The following is a 12,130-nucleotide window of genomic DNA, read 5'->3' as shown; positions in this document are numbered from 1 at the left end:
AGTTATCCACTGGATTACATTGACCTTCAAATTACAATTTATGTAATCTATAAACGGTAACAGATTACACTGAGGAAGGATCATTCTTTTATTTTTACTGTTTTACTCATGGAGGTTTTTACTGTAGATCGTTTGACTGGCAAGTGTTGATATCGCGATAAACCAAAGTCTCGCGGTGTCTGGACTAATGACCGTGCAGATGCGTCATGTTAGCTAGCGTTAGCCAGAGAAGGACCGGAAGTAGTATAATTGAGTTGCATTCAAAATAAAAGCCTAAATTTGTCACTTGGAAAAAAAAAGATGTATTGGGGTGTACAGAAGAACAAAAATCGTACAAAAATAATATGGAATTCTTTCATTAAATACTAAGTGAAACTCAAACACTAAAAAGAGTATATGACAATACATGGTATTTCCTAATGTAAGGCTGCCTTAAATATGGCTAAACGTAAGGTTTAAAATTACATTTTACTTAGCACAAAAAACTTGAAAGATTCTAAAAGAAGTCAATTTTACCCCATGTAAGTGGCATATTTGTCCTTAAAGGCTATAGAATGGACCCTCCATAGCCTGGCAGATTTATGTCAGCCATTATACACCTCCATGTAGAGAGTCCATTATTTATGAAGCTTTATGAACAAATGTGCCACATGGGCTAAAATGTAGGTAATGTACATCTTTCCAAGTTGTCTGGTAAAGTGCTTGTGTCTTTTTGAGTTTTGAAATTCGGACATAGCTGCAGCATTTTAGTGGAGGCTTATTGTGATTGCCTGATGTGGCTAACATCAATGTAACATATGCTATAATGGACAAAAAGAACAACCGCAAACGTTGAATCACGTTCGGGTTTTATTTTGTCCTAACCGGAAGTTCTCTATTTTATTCTGGCTGACTTGACAGGTAAATGACAGCGCTCCCCACAGCTCCAGCTGTAGAGCGAAACGACATCAGCTGAGTTTGGATGGGGTACCATCGTAGCTAAAATATACAGTAATTTATCATCAAGAAAACTCGACATTAGCATTCTCCAAAGTTACGCATTGCTATTCGGTCGGCTGAACTGTTGTCATCTGACGAAGAGAAACGGGACAGAGGATAGAAGCAGTGGAGAAGTAACGTTACATCAAACCCGGCAAACAAAGAGGTCCTTTTCTCAACGACAACATTTTTCCTCCATATTCAATAGTTATGAGTCATGTGGCCGTCGAAAATGTCCACGGTCTAGAGCAGCAGGTAAGACTCGTCAAATTAATCTGTATTACAGTGTCAACTGATGAAAAGTGTTCCATTAACTGTCGTGGACAGGCAGATAGCTTGCCGACTAGCTTAGCCCAGAAACAGAACGCTAACGAGATGCTATCGTGCTAGCTAGCGTTGGGTGCGCTTGTTAGTTAGTACAATCCGGATATGACCAAACGGGACTAGTGAGGGCGGAACGAACAGTGAAGTGAAAACCCTTTGGGCCCGTGGCTGCAGACGTAAAAACAAAATAATGCACATATGACAAAGGACACACGTAGAAGAAAATAGCAGTTTGCCTCATGTTCTGTTTACGTCCCGCAGCATGAGAAAACCATAGTAACGCTAAGCCCTGATACGTTACGTTCCCTTGTATGTACAGACATATTGCCAAATTCCGTTTAGAAATTTGATAAATTAATGCTACCTTGCTTATGGGCAAATGTACACACCTGGGAAAACATGATTGAAGACTTTTTACAAATCATTAGGGTCCACTCTTAAAGTTGGCCATGCATCCAATACACTAAACATCATTTATTTCAAATGTCAACTTTTATAATTGGTCGCCAGTCTTATTTTGACAGTCTTCTTCCACGAAAATACACAGTGGAAGGCAATGGCGAGCCAATTCTAAAAGTTGAAATTTTATGTAAAGAAGTGCTACTTTGTGGATTATGTGTGCCAACGGTTCCTAACGATTTAGAAAAACTCTTGAGTCATATTTAATGACTTAAGATACGTACTTTTGCCGAAAATCAAGACCGTATTAGATTGCCAGATTATTGAATGGAGCTTGGCGTGACGTTCTCTATACCAGAGAGAACAGTGTATCGGTGCTAATCCACTGTGGCACACAGACCTTATACTGGCGCAGATTCGGGTCATTGTTAATGCTATGAACCGTATGAGCAGAGACTGTGGACCATCTGGCTGTAAATTGAGAGGCCAAATGGTAAATAGCGCCCAACTGGTCCCGTCGGCCCACCCGCTTGGAATATAAAACGCACCCTTTAGCTATCAGCTGCATCTCTCACTGCGTTTGTTGTGCAGTCTGATCAAATAATAAAATGGAGGTATGCGGTGCTGGAGCTCGCGGGACACATAAACAAAGCAGGGTTTGATAGTTACTGGCTGTCGGATAGTATGCAACATCAACATATGTCATACTGATAGCTATCTAGCTCGACTGCCTCTCGCTTTAAAAAAAATAATAATTTCTTCTGCGTCACCAGTAAGGTAAGTTAAGCCAACTAGCTGCTGTCTGGCTGGTCAGAGTTGTTTGATACAAGAGGAATAGCAAAAAACGCTTTAATTACTTAATAAATACACATTTGAAAGGTCTAATTCCTCAAATAGGATTTGAGGATGGCATCCACCTTCTTTGCACTAATTATGCATCCCCCTTCTCAACTTGAGATCCAAGTTAAAGCTACTCAAGACAAAATTTTTATGCAGAAATCAATCTGTCATATCAGCTTGAATCACTAACTGGGGCTGCAGCAGAGAAGAGCGTCCTGTCCCCCCTGTATATTCATCCCATTTTCCTATATGTAATTCTGACTCTTCAGAAGTGTTTCCTCCCACAGCGAGCGCTCTCTGTCCTGAGAAAGCTGGACTCACCAACATTAGATGTTTTGTCTCTCTCGTCCCTTTTGAATCCTTTGGCATAAAGCACCACAGACCACATGGGGCTGTGGCAGTGTACTGACCTCAACTTACAGGATTTCTGGGTATTGAAGTTCAAACAGTTTTCAAATAGTAAACATTAAATCTGGACAATTCAGCCACTGTCTGTAAGTAAAGCATTCGCAATGGTCATCATGATGGAGAGACGGACAAAAGATATGCAGTTAACACGTGCTGGCTGTAGTTTTGGCTAGGTCTCAAACCTGGCTCCTATCCTGTAAGAAGCAGCACTCTGAAACCTCAAACACATTGTAAGACTGATAGTTGCATTATTTATTTGCACGTAAACGTAGCCAGTGTATAGTTGTTTAGCAAATTTCGACCATGATAAACTTAGCTCCTCCTAGGTTAGTTTGAAACCAACAGTAAAGTTATCAACTCGACAACAACAAACCCCCCCCTCCCAAGCCGAACGGTCAATTAGATCATTCCTCATATGAAGGATTGTGGGAGTATTAATGAATATTGAGCTAATGTCTAATAATCAAACTTTTACTTTGTTCATTAATTGTATACAAGTAAAATATCAGCACAATACAAAAGATAGGTATATAAACGTACTGTTCAGAGTACGATGGAAGTTAGATGGAAGAAAAGGAATTTGAATGTGAAAAATATTAAGCTGTTAGGCATTAACCATTGAAGCTTAGGTGTCAAACTTTTTGAATCTTTTTTGAAAAATTTTTTTCCTATGCAATATTAACCAGAACTCCGCTTGCTGAGCGAAGTTGTATTTGTTGTGTGGTAACATCAACTTCCTGATTGTTCTGTCAGGAGGCAGTGGGAGCTGTTGGGCCCTCTCTTTTTCAATGACAGAAAACCTGCTAGATAAGTTTGCTCCGCTGAAAATGACAGAATGTCTTTTTCCTGACTGTCTGCATCTCTGTTTTCCCAGCTTGCTGTCCTAGACTTGCACTCAGGGGACGTACAAGGCGGAGGCACTGGTAGTAAGTAGTCTAATATCAAGTGTCATTTATAGGCTATTATTTGAATGGAATTGTGTGAGGTATTTTTTGCACGTTATGAAGGTTTATTTTTTTTATTTCATTGTGATGCAACCTCAAAATTACATAGTATGAGGTGGCTACGACATGGAGAACCCATGATGTTGTTGACCAATTGGGATAGTCTACCCGTAGTATGTGGCATCTTACACACCAAATCAGAAAAAGGCTTGTTTTGCCAACTTGATTTTTGATTTTGAAATTGGTCATAAATCCAATGTCTGAAACCTGCAGATACCCTGCAATGTAAAGGAAAATATTGAACATATGGTAGACTCAGACTCTGTCACTCTCTGCAGGGCGATACATTCCTCCACATTTACGGAACAAAGAGTCTTCCAAAAATGGTGAGTAGGATCAAGTTAGAAAAAAATGTCTGCATTATTGAGGGAGACCACACCTCAACACAGGGAGGCACTGCTTGGCTAAATGGTGAAAACAACTAAGCTTATGATCAGATAGGTGCCAGTTTTAATCCGCAGGAAGGGAAAAACTGGGTGGGGGAAGTGAATGACAGATGGTTCCCCTCCCTCAGCAAATATTGTCAAAGTGCCCTTGAGCAAGGCACTTGCTCAATGGCCCACAGTTTTAGACTGGTTGAACTGCACAGCTCCCAGGTGTGTGTGTGTGTGTGTGTGTGTGTGTATGGACCGTCACTATAAATGGATGGATAAACTAATGTGCTGCTGAGGTTGCTTCACTTTGATCTAGAAAGTTAATGTTTTGTCTTTTCTTTCTTTCAGGAGGAAATGCGTTTACTGCCGGTCGACCGGGTGGCTACACTATGGCTCCCGGAGCCAACTGTAAGTTCCTCCCCGGACTTTTCACCAAACCAATGATTTAGTTTTCGACAGTGTTGTCTCGATGCAAAAGCAATTGAGAAGCACTGCCACCAATGGCAAATGACCAGCAGCAGCTAAAACTGAAATATACAGGGTTCCCACTGGCCTTGAAAATCCTTGAGAGTGTGAGGATTTGAGAAAAATAAAATAAGTCCCTTTTGGAAATGAATGGATGGAAAATACTTGGTTTTTTTTCCATTAGAATATAGTTCCCAAATTCTTCAATATCCCTCAGCCACAAATTGTTTTGTACAATATTTTTATGTTAGGCTTATGTTTCTGTTTCAACAGTAAAGGTCTTAAATAGCAACAAATGTGTGCTTAATTGATTATGTCATCAACTGTCATTTTATTTCTTTAATTGGAAATTAGAAAGTGAGTTTTAAAGCCAGAAATCTCAGCAGCTGGCCAAGTAATCATTGAGTCACTGGAATTGATTTCTTAGCTTTTCTTTATTATTTTAAATTTATGCTTTATGAATCAGTAGCCAGCTAAGTATCATTAGCTAACTAGGTGAGAAACTGTGTACTTGGATATCGGTATCACTTTAATTCCTCATCATTACTCATCCTCTCCTCCTTTGCAGATGGCGTCAGTGGCTGGGACGGCGCGCGCAACAACTTCGTTAACGGCTACCACGATAACCGGATGAATGGTGGCAACTCGTTCAACCGCGGCCCTCCTCGCATGGAACGGGGTCGAGGGGTTGGCGGAGGAGGCGGTTACCGTGGCAACAGGGGCGTGGCCTACAACCCCATCAACCCAATGCAGCCGATGGGCTTTGGTGTTTACGAGAATAAAGGTGGGTTCCAGCACGACCACATCCAAACTTAAAGGGGAAATCAATTGTGAACCAGAATCTATGTTATTCCCACTTGCTTGGTTAACATGAATGCGTTTCCCAAAACTAGAAACATTATTTATTTATTTGTTTTGTTTGTTTGTTTGTTTGTTTGTTTATTTGTTTATTTTAACTTGAAAGTTTCATAAAAAGTTATTTTTCAGTACAGAAATTAACCAATGAGAAATGCCATTACAAACATAGACAAAATAAATTGGAAATAAATTTACAGCAAAAGACTCATGTAGGCATTAAATAAATAAATAAAAGAATTCATTATTCTTATAAGATTCATTATTGAGAATTATGAGTAATGAGATGAATTCCAAGTGAAACAAGAAAGTTTGGTATAGCATTTAAAAACTTACATTTATGTTTTGTACATTCATGTAGAATTTATGATGCAAGTATCAAATTTGGAATACATTCATAAGGTTTTACTTTACAGTCAAAATAGAAAACTATCTTAAAGTTCAAGGTAAAATTGTGACCTGTACTTAAAACATTTTTTGAAGTCATTTCAAAAGAGTGCAATGAAGTGGCTAAAAAGACAGTGAGCGAGGGGGAAAAAAACAAGCTACTTGTGAGTCGACGTGCCCTTGTTCTTTTGTAATTGAGCAGCGTGAACGTAAAGGAACCAAATGCAGAAATGCAACAAAGTAAACTTTTGGTTCAGACCACAGAAAACCAACTGTAGGTGTGATTGCACCCTGAGTGTTTAATGCATATGTGTAAAAGTGTCTTTGTCATCTATTCTACTGTCAGACACAGGAGGTTGGAACACAGCCAAGGACGCCTATAGCAGCTTTGGCAACAACCGAGGGAAGTCAGCATTCTTCAATGACAGAGGCAACGCCAACAGAGGGAGGTAAGATTATACACATAGACAAACTGACTGAAGACGGTTCTAAACTGGAATACTGCCATCATAGGAGCTGCTCTGTCTTTCGTTTTCATTCTCCTTAGTTCTGTTTTTATGATCTCCACATAGAACCTGGTGAAAGCAGCAGTTTGTAAGTTTTCTAGGATTTTTGTATAGACATGGTATCTCTGAAATTGTTGCCAGCTACTTTATCGTCTCCTGGTTAAGGTGAGGCACCACAGGTGACAGTTTAACAGAATGATATACTACCATGTAAATGAGTACCATAGAAAACATCAGGCTATACTGTCATAAATCTACAGCAACTATTTAGAATAATAATTTCTCTTTGTCTGTTTCTGTCTCTCTAGTTTATAAATGTGTATGTCCTGTATGTTTATTTATTGTGTAGGCTGTGTACTGTGAATGTAATAATTATTCTCCTCAAATATTTAGGCTACATTATCAGTAAAACTGCTGAGACAGGAACATTGTCATTTCCATGATTAGTTAAGCATAGTTGTTCAGTATTAATAATCATAGTTACTGGGATCACTATGATCATTAATCAGATTGCATCAATTACAGATTTTACACAATTTAAGTAGCAATAATGCTGTAAACAGCACATTTTCTGCAATAGTCCTAAATAGTATGCTGTGCTTCCAGTGTGTAGTAACAACAATTACATTATAGTGACAGCCAAATAGACACCTAAAATCCTGTTTTTAGCTCATATTCCACATATAAAATAAAAACAGACAACTGTAATCTCACTACCATATTTGCTTCAGGTGATGCCTGTAGTGTCAGAAACTGTGACATTGCTGTTTGAGTCTTATGGTCTCTGATGCATTGACTATGGCCGTTTCCTGAAGCACGTTGCTTAATGTCACATATTAACCTCAATAGGCGACAGAAAACACCCTGCGCTACACTTTGCAGTTCACCTTGTATTCATTCTCCCCCACACTGTCAAGCTTTTCATTTTAGCCTCACATTCACGGTGATATTTTTTCAATTTGTTGCGTTTTTGAGGAGGGCTTGAAGAAAAGGAAGAGGCCCCTTTTAAATTACAGTCCGACTCCCGCCACCCTCCCGCTCACGACTCTGTAACCTGGCAACAGCCAATGCAGACAAGCACACCCTCAGACAGAGTGAGCAAGCACACTGAGGAGGAGAGAGAGAGAGAGAGCTGCCTGCCGGCTCTAGATTTTCCTGTAGTCACGTTTCAGAATGATACCGCTTTAATTATTATTCATGATTGTATTATTCTCACATTCATCACTTAAGTAGGAAAATATGGAACAAATTGCATTCCGTATTCCCTCATTAAGAAATGCAACATCTTCGTTAAGGGGAGATTGTGTATTATACGGGACAGAAGTGCTTTTTTTTACGCTGTCCTAATGACATCCCTGTTAATCGTAAAAGAAATGTGTTGTGCCGATCCAGTATTCAGTATTGGTATCAGGCTGATAAAACACTGGACTGCATATCAGAAAAAGAGGATGTCATTATCTGAATCCGATCCTTCCATGTTCCATGATTCAACACACACAATACACAGGATACACAATATTTAAATAGACTGTTAAAACTGAACTAATTTAACTGAACATTAATCTGGAGTTAAAAAAAGTAGTAGTGTGACATTCAGGCCTGTAGTTGGCAATGTATTTCTTCCTCTTAACCATAGAGACAGGAGTCTTAGTTTCCCAGCATGGTGTTGAATAGTTGGAGATGGATAAGAATGACCACAAGCGTCCAGAGTAATTCTGGTTTAATAAATCTGATTTTCAATTAAAGTCCAGTATCAGTGCATCTCTAGAAATCAGTGTTTCAGTGGTATTTTTGTGTTGTGCTCAGGTACGAGCGCGGTGGATTCGGCGGAGGAGGAGGAGGAAACAGCCGCTGGGTGGAGGAGTCCAGAGATGACGAAGACTGGTCAAAACCAACGCCACCTAATGAACGCCTGGAACAGTGAGTCTGATCATGAAACTTTTGGAATATCCTGGAATTTTAAGAGGTGGATCCTAGACAGGGAAAGTTGATTTATTATATTATTCATAGGCTTAATTGGAGGACGTACACACTAAACATGAGGCCAAACATGCAGACTAAACATGCAGGCATAGCAAAACTGAACACATTTTTCTATAAATGAAAAGGGGTGTCCAACAGCTGAGGCCTATAGCAACTTGAAAAATAAAATCCCAATGACAGACCTGTGTTTCCCACAGGTTGACAATGTACTTGTGGCTTCTGGCGCTGTTGCTCCTATTGGCTATTGGCTATGATTGACCAGCTCACCCTGCGGGATTTCAGGACTTGTCCAGATTCGTGTTGCAAAAATCAAGCATGTTTGAAATAATGGTGATTGTCCCAAGTAAGAGATTCAATTCCTGAATCCTCCCACAACTAAAGACTATCTGTTTGACTGCCACAAAGTAGCACCGACTCTATGGAAAATCTGGATCTGGAAAATCAATCATGACTTGAAAGTCATGTCTATACTGGGTCTAAATGTTCAGTGTGTCCCCAGTCTTCACTGCTGATAAAAGAAAGCCTAAAACAGTGAGTGAACCCTACAAAACCGAGACACAAATATTGTTTATGGAAATGTCATACTTAATTTCGATTTTTGCATTGGTGTAGAAATGTTGTCAGGCTTGTAAAAGAATGTAATATTATTACTTATTATTAGTTATGTTTTTTCAGATCATTGCTGTAGACTGAGTAACACTTTTCTATCTTTCTCCCCCTTTGTTCCTCCACAGTGAGTTGTTCTCCGGCAGCAACACAGGGATTAACTTCGAGAAATACGATGACATTCCTGTTGAAGCCACAGGACAGAACAGCCCTCACCACATTGAGAGTGTAAGTTACTGTTGTTACTACTACCATTCTCTGTCACTTACAACACAATACCAATGGCTGTACCCCTGACAGTCCATCCATTTTTAAATGCATCTCCAGAGACGTATTCTTTAATCTGTATGAGTTAACTATAGTTGTGACCGTCATTCCACCAGTCATGATTATAATATATGCTTGGATATAGTTTCAGAAAACTGAATTTGGACATCCCTCCATTAGGGCTGCACGATTCTGGATAAAATGAGAATCTCGATTTTTCTTGCGTAGAATTGAGATCACATTTCTCTCTCACGATTCTTAAGCAAAACAATTGTTAATATACATTTTTACTGCACTCTTTTGCCTGACAACAAAAAATATGATAATGACTGTAATGGGACTGTCATATCAACTTTGCGGGTCAAATGGGCTACACACACAATGTAATTATAGACTAAATTTAATTCATGGTATAAACTTCTCCAATCTCCAGCTGGTTTATCCCGCCATCCATACATTACATTCTGTGCACGCTGCACAGTGCAGCATTAAGTAGCCTACAGCCTTAGTTACGCTTTGTCTTTGGGAAATTACCTTGCTTCCTGAATCTTTTTTCCGGGTTGCGGATTGGTTCTATATCATTCTTCCTGACCGCCAGAGGCAGTGCTTAACACTGGATATCATCCTTCTCGCGCACGCGCAGGTCGAGTTGTTTATACCACCAGAGTCACCTGTGACCCAGGATGCCGTAGGGCGCTACCAGCCCCACCGTATAAATGGCTCCGTCATCCTGAGTTTTATCCCTTCTGTCTTCTCATACAAATTCGCGAATACAGGTGAAAAGTAGCACAAAGCTAAAGACAAAGACTAGCTGGCGGTTTTTCGTGTGGAAGCCTCGTAACCAAATAGGTTGGAGCTATGGGTTCCATCCTCCAGAGGCTGCGACCTGCTGACAGCTGTCTGTTCTATTTATTATTTTTTCGTCAGAGCGGTGTTTTCGCCGGTCTCTGTTACCACGAGCTGACGATCGCTTCAGCGGCCAGCGCTAGCAGGGAGTTAGCCCTGGCACAGGTGGGTATTATAGCCAGTTAAGTTAGAAAGATAAGTTAGTTAAGTTGCTTGATTCATATTCTCGTGTAGCGGAGGCTATCACCAGGTATAGAGCGTCCCGCTCGCAGCCATAAGATAGCCATCAGCGGTGCAGGTATCGGCGGGTGCTTTCGCTTGCCTCGGCAGATAAATACCGGCTCTGTCTCGGCTACGCCGGAGAAAGAGAGAGAAGGCCGCTCTGATCCCGGAGGCGGCTAGCACTTATTGGAGCAGCACTTATAGAGGGAGTGTTTCCGTTCCGTTTTCTGTGTTGTTTTAATTTGTTCGATATCATGCTCGGGGCTCATGCTTGCAGTACCTGCATGGCTCCTCTTCAGGCTGATGATGGCCATGATGAATGCCCCTCATGTCTGGGTGTGGAACACCTGAGGGAGGGGTTGTCAGAGAACCCATGCATGAATTGTAGCTTCATGCCTAGGGCTCTGAAGTTGGCCAGGCTAGCAGGGGTGGAGGGACTTTTGCTTAATCCAAGTGAGCTACCCCCATCTGGTGTTGTGGCGGTTGTACCGGGGCCAAGACGCCCCGCAGCTGAGACAAGGGGGGGCCCCCCAAAGAAGAAGGCAAAAAGAGTGGACACTCTGGCTGCTAAGGTGGATACTTTGTCGTCTGCTTCTTAATCTCCAGCCGGACAGGACAGTGATGGAAAGGGCCCCAGCGGACAGCCCTCCTGCTAGGTCTTCCCTTGCCCCTGAATGGGATGATGATGTTCTATCCACCAGAGCCTCCTGCAGTCAGTTCTATGGGATGGGAACAGAGCAGGAAGAGGCAGAGGCTACCTCCCACACATCTGAGGCCAATTCCCAGGGGACTGAGCACGGTTCCAGGAAGGGCTCGAAGGCCGGCCCAGCTGCAGTTAAGCTGGTAATACGTATGGCTCTAGTGCGCTTGGGGCTTGACGAGGCCCCAGTGGTGGCTACTTCCTCAAGTGCCTTCTTTAGGGGAGCTCCACAGCCTTCTGCCTTCAGAGTACCACCCTCAGAGCCTTACATTGAGGAGCTTCGGAGGTGTTGGCCGGACCCTAGATCCCTCTCTCACCATACCAGTGACAGCAGGGCCCTTGCCGCCATGCAGGAAGCAGGCAGCTATGGACTGGACCGCATGCCTGCTGTGGAACCATTGGTTGCTTCCCTAATTGTGTCGCCGGATGAGGCCTTGAGACCTGCAGCCCGCTGCCCCAGGCCGCAGTGTCGCATCACGGACGATCTGCTCACGAGGAGCTATGACATTGCTGACCCTAAGCCCCTAAAGGCCAAGGGAATAATGCATGAGACCACGTCGGTCGTTTCTCCCAGCAGCACCTCAGCTACTGGGAAGAGCACACATCAGACCCTTGGGTGGTGGCCACACTTTCCCAAGGGTACAATCTCCAATTCCGACGCCGGCCCCCAATTTTCGGGGTCAGGATGACTGTGATCAACGATCCCGCAAAATCTCTGGTGCTCAGTCGAGAAATATCTGCCCTCCTGGAGAAGGATGCCATAGAGCCCGTAGATCATCGAACACAGCAGGGTGGGTTCTAATCAATGTACTTTCTAATTCCAAAAAAAGACGGTGGTTTGCGGCCGATACTGGATCTAAGGGGGCTAAACCAGTTTCTGAAGGTTTTGCCCTTCCACATGCTGCGCACGGCAGAGGTTCTGCAGGCGGTTACGCAGGGAGACTGGTTCACATCCATCGATTTGAA

At 42.1% G+C, this 12,130-nt stretch overlaps 1 protein-coding gene across 3 annotated transcripts in view; it reads left to right on the top strand.

Annotated features, from left to right (window-relative positions):
* Nucleotides 1-941: 941 nt before the first annotated feature.
* Nucleotides 942-12,130, top strand: part of LOC139919759 (putative ATP-dependent RNA helicase an3) — a 28,718-nt gene continuing 17,529 nt past the window's right edge. For 2 of the 3 annotated variants that reach the window (XM_071909597.2, XM_071909595.2), the window contains exons 1-8: nucleotides 942-1,233; nucleotides 3,824-3,875; nucleotides 4,232-4,279; nucleotides 4,676-4,735; nucleotides 5,361-5,576; nucleotides 6,381-6,483; nucleotides 8,347-8,460; nucleotides 9,258-9,357. In XM_071909597.2, the coding sequence (XP_071765698.1) occupies nucleotides 1,189-1,233; nucleotides 3,824-3,875; nucleotides 4,232-4,279; nucleotides 4,676-4,735; nucleotides 5,361-5,576; nucleotides 6,381-6,483; nucleotides 8,347-8,460; nucleotides 9,258-9,357 (738 nt within the window). In that variant the 5' untranslated portion in view covers nucleotides 942-1,188. The remainder of the gene's footprint in view (nucleotides 1,234-3,823; nucleotides 3,876-4,231; nucleotides 4,280-4,675; nucleotides 4,736-5,360; nucleotides 5,577-6,380; nucleotides 6,484-8,346; nucleotides 8,461-9,257; nucleotides 9,358-12,130) is intronic. The other variant, XM_071909596.2, reaches the window with a different exon arrangement.

This window comes from Centroberyx gerrardi, chromosome 21 (assembly GCF_048128805.1).
Source record: "Centroberyx gerrardi isolate f3 chromosome 21, fCenGer3.hap1.cur.20231027, whole genome shotgun sequence".
Classification (NCBI taxonomy): Eukaryota; Metazoa; Chordata; class Actinopteri; order Beryciformes; family Berycidae; genus Centroberyx; species Centroberyx gerrardi.
Note: the sequence above shows the minus strand (reverse complement) of the source record. Positions and strands in the feature narration are given on the sequence as shown.